The sequence below is a fragment of the Aquarana catesbeiana genome, linkage group LG04 (assembly GCF_042186555.1).
Source record: "Aquarana catesbeiana isolate 2022-GZ linkage group LG04, ASM4218655v1, whole genome shotgun sequence".
In the NCBI taxonomy this organism is placed as follows: domain Eukaryota; kingdom Metazoa; phylum Chordata; class Amphibia; order Anura; family Ranidae; genus Aquarana; species Aquarana catesbeiana.
Window position 1 is genome coordinate 565,542,627 of NC_133327.1, and position 17,437 is coordinate 565,560,063.

At 42.1% G+C, this 17,437-nt stretch overlaps 1 protein-coding gene across 4 annotated transcripts in view; it reads right to left on the reverse strand.

Annotated features, from left to right (window-relative positions):
* Window positions 1-3,063: 3,063 nt before the first annotated feature.
* ATL2 (atlastin GTPase 2) overlaps window positions 3,064-17,437 on the reverse strand; it is a 176,788-nt gene continuing 162,414 nt past the window's right edge. The window contains exons 13-15 of one of the 4 annotated variants that reach the window (XM_073628032.1): window positions 7,835-7,849; window positions 4,700-4,776; window positions 3,064-4,258 (exon numbers count right to left, since the gene is read on the reverse strand). In XM_073628032.1, coding sequence (XP_073484133.1) covers window positions 4,252-4,258; window positions 4,700-4,776; window positions 7,835-7,849 — 99 coding nt within the window. In that variant the 3' untranslated portion in view covers window positions 3,064-4,251. Of the gene's footprint in view, window positions 4,259-4,341; window positions 4,777-7,834; window positions 7,850-17,437 lie in introns of those variants that run through there. The other 3 variants (XM_073628033.1, XM_073628029.1, XM_073628030.1) reach the window with 3 other exon arrangements.

Here is a 17,437-nt window from a genome sequence, read left to right on the forward strand (position 1 = left end):
TTCTTGGGGTCATAGGCAGCATTCCTCCTCCTCCAAACACTGCGAGTTGAGTTGATGTCAAAGAGCTTGATTTTGGTCTCATCTGACCACAACACTTTCACCCAGTTCTCCTCTGAATCATTCAGATGTTCTTTAGCAAACTTCAGACAGGCCTGTATATGTGCTTTCTCGAGCAGGGGAACCTTACGGACACTGCAGGATTTCAGTCCTTCACAGTGTAGTGTGTTACCAATTGTTTCCTTGGTGACTAAGGATGAGCTCCAGCATATTCGCAGAGCCCGCCAGATAGTCGGCACTGCGCTGATCACAGGCAGTGAGACATTTCTCGATCTCTGCAGCTGCGTATCGGGACAATGTCTCACTGCCTGTGATCAGCGCAGTCCCAACTTCCTGGCGGGGCTCTGCATGTGGGCTGTGCGAACACTCTGGAGCTCATCCTTATTTGTGACCATTCGTGATGGTCCCAGCTGCCTTGATCATTGAAAGATTTTCCTATGTAGTTCTGGGCTGATTCCTCACCTTTCTCATGATCATTGAAACTCCATGAGGTGAGATCTTGCAGAGCCCCAGACCAAGGGAGATTGACCGTTATTTTGTTTGTTCCATTTGTGATTAATCACACCAACTGTTGTCACCCTCTCACCAAGCTGCTTAGCGATGGTCTTTTAGCTCATTCCAGCCTTGTGTAAGTCTACAATCTTGTCCCTGACATCCTCGGACATCTCTTTGGTCTTGGCCATGGTGGAGAGAATGGAATCTGTTTCTGTGGACAGGTTTCTTTTATACAGGTAACAAGCTGTGATTAGGAGCACTCACTTTTAAGAGTGCTCCTAATATCAGTTTGTTACCTGTATAGAAGACAACTTGGAGGCAGAAATCCTATTGATTAATGGGGGATCAAATACTTAATTTATTTTTTTAAATGCATTTTTCTGGATATTTTTGTTCTGTCTTACTGCTAAAATAAACCTACGATTAAAATTATAGACTGATTTTTTTGGCATTCGGCAAATGTACAAAATCAGCAGGGGATCAAATACTTTTTTTCCCTCCACTGTATACTGAAGTATTTTAACTCCATTTACAAATAATTGATACATTACTGAAATGTACATTTCCTCCATGGTTTTTGTTTCTTTAAAATGCTATAGGTACAGAAAAATACCAGCAGATCCTTCCAGAAATTCAGTATGCCTTAACATCCTGTAGTGAGCAGACAGTGCTGCATCTGCTAATGTAACTAGCAATCCCCCCCCCCCCCCCCCCCCCCGAGGTAAGTTCTGAAGGCCTGGGGGGGGGGGGGCAATGGATTCCCTTAATTTGCATAATTTCCTCTCGCTTCCTGTTTGGCTATTGGGCAGGAAGTGAAGGGAAATCTCTGCAATGGGACGGTAAAAAAAATAAACTGACAGGGGCTATAACCCTCCCTTACTCTAACCAAAATGGGAAAAAAAAGTGTTGCCTATAGTTCTACTTTAAGCACAAATTTCTGTATGGAGAGGACTAAGAAGATATAGCCATGCCAATGGTGCAGCAGAAAATATAGCACAGTGAGGAAGGTTTGTGGTCCAGGATGATAGGACAGTCAAAATTAGAAGTGGCACCCCCCCCCCACACACACAGTTGCGGAATGCTGCCCGCTTTATGGGGGCGCTAGACTAATTTGCCTTTTCAGTCCAGTCCGCCCATTAAGACTGGCACTACACTAACAGTATAGCGCAAGCCAGTGGGGACTCTTTCCGTGCTGCCCCAGGCCTGGGCCAGGATACAGCGTTGACTGTGGTAGAAGATATATTTTGGTGGTGATAACTGTTCAAGGTGTTTTTCACCTTACTTTGGCAAGACGAACTTCCTTTTATGTGTCTATACTATGTGGGAGTTCTCTACTTCATGTCACAAAAACAAAAAATATAAACCTGACAGGCTCTAAGGGCACTTTCACACTGAGCAGCATCGGTGGTAAATCGCAGCTATTTTTCAGCTGCGATTTACCGTCTTTTTTTTGGCTGCTAGTGGGCCACTTGTCCCCCGCTAACATTTGAAAAAGGTTTGAAAGCACTGCTGCTCATTGATTTTAATGGGCAGGGGCACTTTAGGAGCGGTGTATACACTGCTCCTTCAGCGCCTCAAAGATGCTGCTTGCAGGACTTTTGTGAGTATCCTGCCAGCGCACTGCTTCAGTGTGAAAGCACTCAGGCTTTCACACCGGAGTGAGAGGCGAGGCGCTTTGCAGGCGATATTTTTAGCAATATAGTGCCTGTAAAGTGCCTCAGTGTGAAAGGGGGTCTAACACTACTTGAAATAATCTCCTTCCAACCCAGTGACTGGTTGATGAGGGTCAGCCTGTTAAGGCGTGGAATGGGGCTCTCTACCTGCCTGTAGGCATGGTAACTGTTATACTCACAGTGCAATGTGCAAAGCATTGTAGCTTAGATTTGTTCAAACGGCTGGCACTCTTGTAGTCCAATTGCTGTTATACAGAAGGCTTATACCAAGCATGATTCTGCTCCATTCAGAAGTTACAGCTCAGGTGCGGGTGGTAATGGAGAAGACCATAATGGTAATAGACTGAGCACATCTGTATAGGGCACACAATATATTTGTATATTACACACTGCTTTATTTCATATTGTGCTCTTTTCCTCTGTATACTGTGCAGTATGTTACATACTCTAGACCACTTCATGTGTTAGTTGTGCAGTGCTTTAAATACAGCTGCCTTCACTCTGTTACATACTCCAGATTACTCCACTGTGTGATTGTACTGTAAACTACATGTTACGCACCACCTCTCTGCCTGCAGGACTAATTTTTTTTTTTTTTTTTTCATACCCCTTATCCCCATTGATTATCACAGTAAAAGAATGCCGTTTATACCTCCTAAGAATGTTTTTTTTTTTTTTTAAATGTCATCCCTTTTATTAAATGGGCACACTTCTGTAAGTGCCCAATAAAATCCAAACCTATACACCTGTTTACATTAAACAACAAATGCAGTTTTATTATAATAGGCCACTTCATTCAAAAGAGGAAAAAAGGAAAAAAAAACTCAGACTGTTGCTGTGCCATATATACAACAGATTTTAATTATACTGAAAATAAATTACAGGAAACGGCTTTAAATTTTAAACAGGACAAATAGGATTCACAACAAAAATGCTTTTTTTTTTTTTTTTTCCCTCTCCACCCATTGGGCTGAGACAGCAGTGCTCAAGGCAGGTAAATATCACAAATATATCAAAACTTGAGATTGGTTGATGCATTCACATTTACATGGAGTCACAAACAGTCCCCAAGCAGGGACTTCACTTAGCCTACCACAGAACCGGGATTTGGCATGGACTACAAAAACTTGATACAAAAATTGGTATTTATATTATTTATATATCATATACATGCCCTATCTGATTTGTATAGAAAATAACAAATGCTGTACACATGATCTGAGCTCCTAAAGCTGTAGCCTATGCTTCTGGATGGACTGTGCCCCACCCGCCCCCAATAAAATTAATGGCATACAGTATATACATGAAGGCTGAACAGATAGGGGGAACAAAATCCACTGCCCATCTCCCCTGATATGCTTCTATGTTATGGCAGGTTCTTGAATTTAAAAAAAAGGCATTTGTTTTTACAAAGGTTTCTTTGTATTAAGCTATGTATACTGTCTGAAAAGGGAAAATGTACCAAAGGCAGTGAATTTACCAGGAGATTGCTTTATAACCCAATATATCATAAATAGCATAACTATATGGAATATAAATATTAAAATTTATAAGTGGACACTACATTCATTCTTTTAGAATAATTTAACATTGTGGTTACATGTACTTAGACAAGAGGGGGAGACAAACTGATTGGAACAAAGCTAAGTTGTAAGATCAACAGATGTCAAAGTGCAGAAGCATTAATGCTGCACTGACTGATTTTTGCCACTAGAGGGCAAAGCAGCATCCATAACTGTGCTAAAAATGTAAAAAAAGCGCTACATAGATAATCCACAGGGAACAGATGTGTGGCAGCATTTCAATTATTCAGTTTCTATTCCATCTAACTGTAAACTTTGGTTTCCGTTTAGAGTTGTCATTGTACAAAACAAGCATAGGACAGGGAAGGGTGCAGTTGGAGAAATGGCCTGTCAGTCTGTCTTTATCCGGGAAGCTCGAGTCACTTGCTCTGTAAGACCTGCCTTGATTGAGTTTGTCACAGATTGTCTTATGTTATCCTCCATCAAATTATCACTCAGTGGCTTCAACACCTAGTGTACAAAATAAAAAATAAAATGAAAGCAAAAAATAAATAAAAAGATGAAAAATAAGGCATAAATGGCATGCAATGTAAATAAAATGAATAACTTAAAAAAAAACAAAAAAAAAAAAAACATAAAACTTGTGCTCTAAAACACCTCTCACCCTGTGAATTTGGTTGCAGATTAAAAAGAAAAAAAAAAAATAGTACACATAGCATAATTCCATATGTCAAGGGCGGGGAACCTGTGACTCTCCAGCTGGCAAAGCATGCTGGGAATGGACAGCTGGAGGCACACTGGTTTCCAGGCCCGGCCCTGTAAGAACTCAGGAACTTGTGATAAGCTTGTTACACCAGTTTTGATAACTGTCCCAGAAACAAAATGTCTCAAAGAAGCAAAAGGAAAGGTGAATGTATGCTTTAATTTTTCTTCTTGTTATTGTTTGATGACCTTCTGTGTCTTTGTTTGGAAATGAAAGCTTGGCGACCCAGACGACGTTTACAGACTTCATATAGTTTGGAAAAGACCTAGAAAATGAAGTGGTTGATTAGGTACAGAAAGTCCATAGAAAAGGATAGAAGGGAGGTTGAAAAAATTGAGGTATACTTCAGTCCTGAAAGGCATCATGTGTTTGGCCAGAGTATTCATACCACCATTCTTGTTCTACAGGGTGATGGAACAGCGAAGAACGGGACAGGAGCATGCTCTTAACAATATATTACCAATATTTGGCATCTAGATTTACAGATGCAAGACCTTTCTCAAAATACTGAACAAACGCGCATATAGCATTAATGCACGTTTGACAGGCAGTTAGCGTGTGTTAAAGACGTACCCCAAACGCCTGCTATTAAAGCAGAGGACCTCCCACTGCTTCAGAAATGAACTTTTAATAATCGGACACCTGTCCTGGAGTCCAGCGATGTCAGCACCTGCAGCTGATGTTTCCATCAGCTGTAAGGTGGTGCTGCTACCGCCACTATTGCGGGTAGGGGAACCCGGCAGTGTAGCCTTACGCCGGGAACCCTACTGTGCATGCGCAAGGCTCCACTTCTCTCAGCTATTGGCCTGGCGGTGGGAGAAGGAGGGAGCAGAGCGGTGACATCAAGGGCCGTGGCACAGGCTCTCAGAGGTGGGGACAGGATACCTGTGACAGGTATCTTCTCCCCTCCGACTTTTGAGTGGAACTCCGCTTTAGAGCCAGTGTTAACAAGGCCTAAAGTATATTGTTGACTGATAAGGTAAGAGTTTCTATATACTGCTGTTATATACAAGGGAATCTCTAAAAACAGAGTATTGTAATAAGTACACTGATCAACTATAACAAGGGTCTCTAAACTGCAGCCCTTTCCTAGCCTTAATCTGGTCCTTTGGGCCCTATTACTGCCAATGATATGAGGCAATATTCCTCCCATTGATACCAACAATGGGGCACCATTTCTTTCACCGATGATGGGGTACTATTGCTCCCACCAATACCAATGATGGAGCACTACAACTCCCACTACTGACCACCAACCCTGAGACCTTGTTTATTCCTGGGATATTTTCTAACCTCTCTGGCCACAATCTGGGCCCCCCCTTCGGTCTGAAGGTCAGTAAACTGGCCCTTTGGTTGAAAAGACTAGAGCCCCCTGAACTATACCCTTATGACCACCCACTATAACTCATAAATGAACAGACTCCCCTAGACCTCTGAAGGGATGCTGTGGTACTTTGCACCAAGTTATCAGTAAAAGCTCCTACAAGTCCTGTAAGTTGGGAGGCAGATCAGACTTGTTTTTACAGCACAGCACATGCCAGAGATGCTTGATTGGATTGAGATGTGGAAAATGTGGAGGCTAAGTCAACACCTTAAACTCATTGTGCTCCCAAAACCATTCTTGAATTCGCCAGATCAGGCTACCTTCCTCCATTACACTTATGGACCAGTTCTAATGCTCACATGCCTATCGAATTATATAATTAATTATATAATTTGGCCTTTGGTAAAGTCTCTCAAATTCTTACACTTGCCCAGTTTTGTTTGCTTTTAACAAAGCAGCTTCAGGGACATGTTCACTTGCTGCCTAATATATCCCACTCACTTCCACTCAATGTAGTGAGATAATCAGGGTTGTTCACTTAACCTATCAGTGGTCATAATGTTATGAATGGTCAGTGTATGATTTGTGGATAATTATTGCTATATACTATAATTAGCAATAGAACAATTCTTTGCATATAAAGGCCTAACCCATACTGATAAACTTTCAAAGGGGCTTGAAAATCAGGAATTTCTTTGAACAAACCCAGTGTTTGTAACCGTTTATGGCACATTTTAGGCTTTCAGTAGCTTTGCACCAGGACCAGTGTAGCAAACTAAATATTAATGGCTACAACTGGTAAGTCTTATTTTATAGGTGAAGTTATGCACTGGGATAAATCTGCTATAAGATAGCAGTATAAATAATGAATTAGAAATAGCACCACACCAGTATAGAATAGATTATGCTCTGACCTCTTACATGAGTGTGAAGCTGTTGCCAGTACCATGAGATAAATGCCTGACTGTTCCAGACCACTATCTAAGATAACAGCTGGAGCTTGGAAGAGAAAAAAAAAAAGTTTAAAATTCTTGCAGCCTGAATCAATTGTACTAGATAAGCTCATCTGGTGTACCAGAAGGTGCATATCAGATGAATAATCGCCTGTTTTTGGTGGGGATTTTTTTGCATGCTAGTCTCCATATCGTAAATGAAGCGGTTACAAAGATTCTCATACGCCAGAGTAAAAATTCTGATGTGTTGTGTTGTTGGATGAAAACTGTACTAATTAAATCATACAATCTGGCATCGTACAAGAACATTTTTCATGCTTGTCCCTGCGGATAGTTTCACATGACCTGTCCTGATCAACTATCAAAAGCTGTGTACAAATCATATTATCGGACGATCGCTTTGAAAGCTGTATTTTTCTTAGGATTTTCGGATTGTGTGTACTAGGCTTAATGTTGTCAGTAATTTGCTTAATAAATCCCACTGTCGCTTGATTTAGAGCCATACTAGAGAATTTACCCAGTCTTCAGCCAGACTGTTTACACTTAAGCTAGCCATAGATGTGTGAATTTCTTTCCTGCAACCTGTGGCTGCAGGAGAGAAATTCTCACCAATTCCCCATCAACACAGTGCTGACAGGGGAATACCTCCTGCCGAGATATTGTCTGCTGCCGACAAGGGCAGGCAGGGGAAGCCACGCCACCACCCTCCCCCCCCCCCCCCCCCCCGGGAGAAGACAGCGATTATCATTAGCGGCTATAGCAGCCACTCGGAAGTGAATGTGGCAGGCTGGTTGTACCCAAGTTGATTGATCGATCCAATTCATACATTCCCCCTGCCCATTAATGGTTCGGATCTCAACCAGTTTCTGCTGAACCGGCCAAGATGTGAACCGTGAATGGCCAGCCTTCTGTTGTCCTCTTCCTAAGCAACTGAGAGATCAGAGATCTTCTGGTTAAATGTACCACGTATAGGACCTCTTACCATGGCCAGAGCACATGCCATTCAGTCCTGAACTATGCCTCAAAGAATGACAACAGCACCTCACCTTTTTGGGACTCCTCTGTGCAGCAGAGTAAAAAGACAAAGAAAGAGGGAAGGGGAGAAATGTTAAGTGATTAGAAAGGTTACAATAACATTAGGAAGAAAATAAAATAGAGATCATAGGGAAAAATATACAAAACAGCATCTTGAAATGAGCTGGCACTCTCATGCTTACCATGTAGGAAACGCAATTCAGAAACTGCATGCACAGTGTTCAGGACTATAAACCCTGTTCTTTGGCAGATTCCAATAAAGGTTTTTAGGTGTCCAAAGTCACATGACAAATAGCACAAGTGTGAACAGAGCCTAAATCAACAAAATGCATTCCGGGTGCAACATTTTAGTTTTCTTTAGAAAGCAGCTACAGCCTCAAAAAAACAGTGGGGGTTATTTACGAAAGGCAAATCCACTTTGCAGTACAAGTGCAAAGTGCACTTGATATTGCAGTCGCTGTAAATCTTAGGGGTAGCTTTGCTGATTTTATTATCCAATCATGTACAAGCTAAAAGGCTGTTTTTTTAATTTCCTTGCATGTCCCCCTTGGATCTACAGAGACTGAACTTTCAAGTGCACTTTCAGTGTAAAGTGGATAGATAGAGAGAGAGAGAGAGAGAGAGACACAGTGGGGACGGAAAGTATTCAGACCCCCCTTAAATTTTTAACTCTGTTATATTGCAGTCATTTGCTAAAATCATTTAAGTTCATTTTTTTCCTCATTAATGTACACACAGCACCCCATATTGACAGAAAAACACAGAATTGTTGACATTTTTGCAGATTTATTAAAAAAGAAAAAAACTGAAATATCACATGGTCCTAAGTATTCTAACCCTTTGCTGTGACACTCATATTTAACTCAGGTGCTGTCCATTTTTTCTGATCATCCTTGAGATGGTTCTTAACCTTCATTTGAGTCCAGCTGTGTTTGATTATACTGATTGGACTTGATTAGGAAAGGCACACACCTGTCTATATAAGACCTCACAGTGCATGTCAGAGCAAATGAGAATCACGAGGTCAAAAGAACTGCCTGAAGAGCTCAGAGACATAACTGTGGCAAGGCACAGATCTGACCAAGGTTACAAAAAAAATTTCTGCTCCACTTAAAGTGGATGTAAACCCCCATTTTTTTTTTTAATGTCATAATGTAGTGTATAATATTTTCTATCATTTGAGCCCAGTCTTGCCACAAAGAGTTAATCCAGCTCTGAGCAATCCTCTTTTATTGTTCAGCGAGATAAAACTTGACAAACAGAAAAACTTTGTCAAATCCTCCCCTTGCTTTGAGTGACAGGTGATTTACATATCTCTTGCAGTAGCCCAAGACATGCATTATTTTTTTTTTTTTTTTTAATTCCCACCCCACCAGGACTGGACTGGGACAAAAATTTGGCCCTGGACTTCCTCATGACCGGCCCACTTTAATTTTGAGTGTCCCCAACAGTATCCCCCTTACATCAGAGAGTCCCCAACAGCATCCCCCTTACATCAGAGTATCCCCCTTACATTAGAGTGTCCCCAGCAGCATCCCCCTTAACATCAGAGTGTCCCCAACAGTGGCTCCCTTCACATCACAGTCCCCACCAGCAGCCCACGTCACATCACAGTCCCCACCAGCAGCCCACTTCACATCAGTGTCCTCCACATGTACTCACCATTTTGAAGGCAGCTTCTGGTTCCTCTCTCCAGTCATGTGATAACAAGTGATAGGGGAGAGAGGAAGGAAAGTCTGCCGTTGGTCTATCTCCCCCTGCAGGCTGGAGGGAGCATAACGCCTAATGCTCTCTCCAGCTTATGACAGAAGCTGCTCCTCCTGACAGGAGTGAAATTGCGATCACTCACTGTCAGAGAGGAGCAGCTCCAGGACCGCACCTGACTGGCCCACTGAGCCATCGGCCCACTGGGAATCTCCCGGTAGTCCCGATGGGCAGTACATGCCTGCACCCCACTCCTTTCTTCAGCAACTCTGCAAGGATTGGCTGTTCCACACCGCAGCATGCTGAAGTCATGTGGTTACTTTCCTGTCTTTTCACTGGATGTTAGAGATCATAGCAGAAGTTCAGTGTAAGAAATACACAGGAGAAAATGCATATTGACAAGGGGCGTGTAGAGGTGGGCAGGGAGTCTACTGACATCATGACTCAACCTACCGAGCTCCAGCCAACAGACCCACCCACAGAATCTGCAGTTTTTTGGGTCTCATAACAGAGGGGAGACATTTGACAGGTAAAGATACATGCAGGAGGCATGTATATCCTTATAGATAACCCCTATGGCAGTAGTTTGGAAAGGATGACATTGGGTTTATATCCACTTTAAGGTTCCTAAGAGCACAGTGGCCTCCATAATCCTTAAATAGAAGAGCTGGCTGTCCGGCCAAACTGAGCTATCAGGGGAGAAGAGCCTTGGTGAGAGAGGTAAAGAAGAACCCAAAGATCACTGTGGCTGAGCTCCAGAGATGCAGTCGGGAGATGGGAGAAAGTTGTAGAAAGTCAACCATCACTGCAGCCCTCCACCAGTCAGGGCTTTATGGCAGCATGGCCCAACAGAAGCCTCTCCTCAGTGCAAGACACATGAAAGCCCACATGGAGTTTGCTTTAAAAAAAAAAAAAAAAAAACAAACACCTGAAGGAATCTAAGATGGTGAGAAATAAGATTCTCTGGTCTGATGATACCAAGATAGAACTTTTTGGCCTTAATTCTAAGCGGTATGTGTGGAGAAAACCAGGCACTGCTCATCACCTGTCCAATACAATCCCAACAGTGAAGCATGGTGGTGTCAGCATCATGCTGTTTTTCAGCTGCAGAGACAGGACGATTGGTTGCAATCAAGGGAAAGATGAATGCGGCCAAGTACAGGGATATCCTGGACAAAAACCTTCTCCAGAGTTTTTTAGGACCTCAGACTGGACTGAAGAATTACCTTCCAACAAGACAATGACCCTAAGCACACAGCTACAATAACGAAGGAGTGGCTTCACAACAAGTCCATGACAGTTCTTGAATGGCCCAGCCAGAGCCCTGACTTAAACCCAATTGAGCATCTCTGGAGAGACCTAAAAATGGCTGTCCACCAACATTTACCATCCAACCTGACAGAACTGGAGAGGATCTGCAAGGAGGAATGGCAGAGGATCCCCAAATACAGGTGTGAAAAACTTGTTGCATCTTTCCCAAAGAGACTCATGGCTGTATTAGATCAAAAGGGTGCTTCTACTAAATACTGAGCAAAGGGTCTGAATACTTAGGACCATGTGATATTTCAAGTTTTCTTTTTTAATAAATCTGCAAAAATGTCAACAATTCAGTATTTTTCTGTCAATATGGGGTGCTGTGTGTACAATGAGGAAAAAAAAATGAACTTAAAAGATTTTAGCAAATGGCTGCAATATAACAAAGAGTGAAAAATGTAAGGGGGTCTGAATACTTTCCGTCCCCACTTTGTGTGTGTGTAGATATATAGATATAGACATAGACACACAAATACAAATATATATACATACATACATACACACACTTATTATGCAAGTTGTATTTCTGAGTATTAATTTAATTATTGAACAACTACAGCGCTCTAGGTCAATCCAAAATATTAATAAACCTCAAACCTGAATATTTAAGAAAGTAAAAGTGAGGTTTTAGCTTTCGTAGGAGAATATTGATGTGCACAGTTATTGGGCAACTATAAGGCTCCTTTCACATGGGGTGGATCCGCTTGGCAGGGGATCGCTCTGTTGATCCCTGCTTAGCAGGCGGACGGAAGGTCCATCTCTGCTCACTGTGCAGGGACAAACCTGTCAGAGCTCTGCTGTCCTCTATGGTGAGATCGGATGAAAACAGACAACCTGTCCTTTTTCATCCGATCCGCTGGATGGATGGCGAACGTATCGCCATCCATCTGTTGAGCGGATCTTGTCAGATCGGATGGCAGGCCGGTGTCAGACATTTCCGCTGACATCCGCATACAAGTCAATGGGTGGCCCGCTCAGATCCGCCTGAAAAACTGACAGGCAGATATTTGAAGGCCGATCATGTGACAGGGGCCTTAGTGTGGAGAATTATTATGCAACTCAATTCAAATTTTCCCATCTCACTTGTTTATTTTCATCTGTTGAAGTGAAAATAAATAGCAAAAATTTACAAATAAACATTTGACATTTCAGGAAAAAAATAAAAAAAAAAAAATCCAGTGACCAATATAGCCCCCCTTCTTTTCAATAACAGTCTTAAGTCTTCCATTCATGGAGTCTGTCAGTTTCTTGATCTGTTGAAGATCAACTTTTTGTGCAGCACCAATCACAGCCTCCTGGACATTGTTCAGAGAGGTGTACTGTTTTCCTTCACAGTAAATCTCCTGTTTAAGAAGGGCCCACAAGTTCTCAAATGGGTTTAGGTCAGGTGAGGAAGGGGGCCAAGTCATTAATCTTTCATCTTTAAGGCTTTTACTGGCTAGCCACGTAGTGAAGTACTTCAATGCATGCAACAGAACATTGTCCTGCATAAATATCATGGTCTTCTTGAAGGATGCAAATTTTTTCTGTACCACTGCATGAAGAAAGGGTCTTCTAAAAACTGGTATGCAGGTTTGGGAGTGGATATGGAGTCAATCTTCAACTTGAAAAAGGTCCAACTAGCTCATCTTTAATACTACCAGCCCTTATCAGTACCCCACCTCCACAATGCTGGTGTCTGAGTGGAAGTGTAGCTCTGTGCCCATTACGGATCCAGCCACAGGCCCATTTATCTGGTCCGCCAAGAGTCACTCATCCCATCAGTCCAAAAAAAAAACCTTTGAAAAATCTGCCTTCAGATATTTCTTAGCCCGTTTCAAATTATGTGTCTTGTTCAGTGGCGGTTGGGTTTTTTACCTTCCTTACCTTGGCCATGTCTCTGAGCACTGAACACTTTGTACTTCTGGCCACCCCAGGTAGGTTGCAGTTCTGGAATATGACAGCAGTGGAGGATAATGAGTTCCTGGTAGCTTTCACGTTTGATTCTTCTCAAATCTTTGGCAATTAATTTGCGTTTTTTTTCTCAACGCATTTCTTGCAACCCTGTTGACTATTTGCAACAAGACGTTGGATGGTCAAAACATTTTTTTTTTTTAAAAAGTAAAAAAAAAAAAATTTGGGCCCATTTTGCCTGAGGAAAAGAAGCTGCTTAATAATTATGCACACCTTCACATAGGGTGTCGATCTCCTTAGGCCACACCCTCCCTCATTGCACAAATACACATCACCCAAAATACTTAAATCCAGTAAGCATTCAAGTTTATACGGCAGAGGCATGATGAGTAGTTCCGCAACAACTGGAAGGCCACAGATTGAGCACCCATGATCTAGGATAACCAAACCACAGATCTTCTGTAGATGTATGTACTAACCAAAACAAACAAGTATAACTACCACCACTATATGATGGAAAGTTTAAGCGCTAAAAATTTGTGCTGTTATTTTGCTTAATAGTAAATAAATAAGCAATATATGCGTATATGTAATTGCAAGACAAAGGGTCCAGTGCAGTAATCAACAATTCATCTGACGAGTAAATAAGTGCGCAGAAATCAGCAAAATTCATCCACTGCATAAAGTGCTCTGTGTCAAATCATCCAATATTGATCCCTCCCTTGGATGGATGAGGGATCAATGGATGTGACATCACTGCTGGTTGGCTCCACCCCCATCAGTTTCAGTTGGTGAAACGTGTAGGGCCACAACCAACAAGTGCTGACATCACATATGCCGGAAGTGCCAGGCTCGTACGGACCAGTAGTGGAGCCGGTAAAGGAAAATTACGATGAAGATATACAGTGCCTTGCAAAAGTATTCACCCCCCCCCCCCCCCCCCCCCCGGCTTTTTACCCATTTTGTTACATTACAGCATTTAGTTCAATTTTTTTTTAATCTGAATTAGACTATTGTGTTCTGATCCATAACATATAAGTTGGTGAAGTAAAATTTGAAAAATATATACATTAAACTATTTTTCAGAAATAAAAAACTGATAATTGGCATGTACATATCTATTCACCCCCTTTGTTTTGACATCCATAAAAAGTTCTGGTGCAACCAATTACCTCCAGAAGTCACGTAATTAGTGAAATGATGTCCACCTGTGTGCAATTTAAGTGTCACATGAATAGTCATTACATATTCACATCTTTTTGAAAGGCCCCAGAGGCTGAAGCACCTAAGCAAGAGGCACCACTAACCAAACACTGCCATGAAGACCCAGGAACTCTCCAAACAAGTAAGGGACAATGTTGTTTAGAAGTACAAGTCAGGGTTAGGTTCTAAAAAAAAAAAAAATATCCAAATCTTTGATGATCCCTAGGAGCACCATCAAATCTATCGTAACCAAATGGAATGAACATGGCACAACAGCAAACCTGCCAAGAGACGGCCGCACACCAAAACTCACGAACAGGGCAAGGAGGGCATTAATCAGAGAGGCAGCAGAGACCTAAGGTAACCCTGGAGAAGCTGCAGAGTTCCACAGCAGAGACTGGAGTATCTGTACATAGGACGACAATAAGCCGTACGCTCTATAGAGTTGGGCTTTATGGCAGAGCGGCCAGACGAAAGCCCTTATTTTCAGCAAAAAACAAATGGCACGTTTTAAGTTTGCGAAAAGGCATGTGGGAGACTCACATAATGTATGGAGGAAGGTGCTCTAGTCTGTTGAGACTAAAATTGAACTTTTTGGCCATCAAAGAAAACGCTATGTCTGGCGCAAACCCAACAGATCACATCACACAAAACACCATCCCCACAGTGAAACATGGTGGTTGCAGCATCATGCTATGGGGAAGTTTTTCAGCAGTTGGGACTGGGAAACTTGTCAGAGTTGAGGGAAAGATTGATGGTGCTAAATACCAGAATATTCTTGAGCAAAACCTGTACCACTCTGTGTGTGATGAGGCCAAGACGGAAGTTCACCTTCCAGCAGGACAATGACCCCAAACACACTGCTAAAGCAACACTTGAGTGGTTTAAGGGGAAACATGTATATATGCTGGAATGGCCTAGTCACAGCCAAGACCTTAATCCAATAGAAAATCTGTGGTTACACTTAAAGATTGCTGTTCACAAGTGCAAACCATCAAACTTGAAGGAGCTGGAGCAGTTTTGCAAGGAACAATGGGAAAAAATCCCAGTGGTAAGATGTGGCAAGCTCAGAGACTTATCCAAAGAGACTGGGAGCTATGATTGCCACAAAAGGTGGCTCTACAAAGTATTAACTTTAGGGGGGTGAATAGGACAAAATAACAGAAAAAGTCAATGTGCATAACTATGTGGTTTGCTTCACAATTAAAAAAAAAAAAAAAAAAAACACACACACATCTTCAAAGTTGTGGGCATGTCCTGTAAATTAAATTATGCAAGACCTCAAACAATCCATGTTAATTCCAGGTTGTGATACAACAAAACACAAAAAATGCCGGGGGGTGAATACTTTTGCAAGGCACTGTATTTGTGCTCAGATTTGTGAGTGCAATATTTTATTGAATATGTTTTAAAGCACTAAAGGTTTTACACTAGGAGCATTTTTTCTATACCCTTCCTGTGATTAGCCCCTGATGGTTATGTGACGTGGGTTGCAAGGTGGTGATAACAGCAGTAACAAAAAGAATATAAAGAGGCATAAAAGATATCACCCCCCTGTTGAGTGGTCAATATTTTCTGGTGAGTTCTCATAGATGTAGATGCGGGTGCACAGCCTTGAAGGAATCACTGGGGACACAGTGTGGAAAGTGTGCTGTGGAGACACTGAGCACTTATAAGAGACTGAAGTGAAGCACGGTTTTGGGAGGAGCACAAAGCACTTTATTGATAATAGACACAAAGCATTCAGTGGACGAAATTTGTTTACGCATTATTCATTTATTCACTGGATAATTGACAGAGCACTTTATGTAGTGGATGACCTTTGCCGACTTCTGCACATTTATTTACTTATCAGATGAACTTTATATATGAACTAGACACTTTGCTTAATAGGAGTAATACCTTGGATTACGAGCATAATTTGTTTCAGAAGAATGCTTGTAATCCAAAGCACTCTTATATCAAAGCGGGTTTCCCCATAGGAAATAATGGAAACTCAGATAATCCGTTCCACAGCCATCGCTTGTCTATGCAGTACCACATGTGGCCAGCAGTGCCGGGGCACTGGAGACAATCAGGAACGAAGTGTTTGAGTGGCTCCAAGTGTCATCGGCGCCCCCGCACCTCTAGCTAAATGCAGTACTGCACACCCCAGAGACTTGAATCTTGCTTGTCTTGCGAGACAACGCTCGCAAAGCGAATCAGAATTTTAAAAAATAGCTTGTCTTGCGAAACGCTCATAAACCACATTACTTGAACTCCGAGGTTCCACTGTATGTGTTGCACTAATAAACAGCACTAATTTATAGCACTAAAGCTTTACTTGATAAAGTGACGGTAGATATACTTTTTTATTCTGGGTAGTCTTGCATAAAATAGCGCTGCATAATGAGTTCATAAATTTGCAACACAGTTTAGAATGCTTGGTGCAGCAGCTGAAATTTATGATAAAAAGGTGCAGGTATAAGAATATAAAATATGCATAAAATGGATGCAGGCTGCCTCAAATCCTTCTATTTCTTCATGTAATCCCAGACAGACTCAATGTTGATATCGGGGTACTGTGGGCGCCAAACCACCACTTCCAGGACTCCTTGTTCTTCTTTATGCTGAAGATAGTTCTTAAAGTGGTTGTAAACCCTTTTTTAGAACTTGTACCTATAGGCAAGCCTTATTCTAGGCTTACCTTTAGGTACTGTAAATATCTCCTAAACTTGTGTGGTTTAGGAGATATTTACCTTGTAGTGCGCCGATACACTTTGAAGAAACAAACCTCCATGCCATTTCTTCCTGAATGAGTGCCGTGACTGGCAGCTCTGGCACACATGCGCAGGAATGACTATAGCTTGTGCTGGGCAAATCTAACTTGGTGCCACTGCTTCTATTAGAAAGACACTTTTTCCATTCCTGATGGTCCCCTAAATGGCGAAGCAGCTGCTTACTTGTGAGGCCAGGATTCTGATGCTGTATATCTTGAGAAACTTGGCTACAATAGGAAAAAGTAGGACTTGTTCCCCGAAGGCAGAAACCCAAGGAGAAAAAAAAAAAAGAGGAGAAAATAACCTCCCAGCTGGGTGGAAGAGCGGGGAGGAAACCTAGAAAGGGAATGTCATCTGAGGAACGCAAGATGTGCCGTTCACAAGGTAATATGCAGCAGGCAACCATAGGCGACCGTCATGACTCCACTTATAAGGGAATCATAGCTGGTTGACATGTCTTCAAAGCAAGACATGGGAAAGGAGAAGACATTCCCAGAGAAGTTGATTAAAGGAGCTCTAGGAAGCATCAAGGACAACATTCTTATAGAGGCCTTTTTAAAGGGGGTAACCCCTTTTGGCATAAAGGGGAGGGCTTTGCGCAGGCAGTAGCACCTAAGGAGGGCCCTAAATGGACAGAGTCTCAACAGGCTACACAGAGCAATTTGTTTTTTGGAAGAGAAGTGTGTAGAAAGATGTTAAGAAGAAAATATACAAGGCCTAACAAAGACCTGCAGAATACCG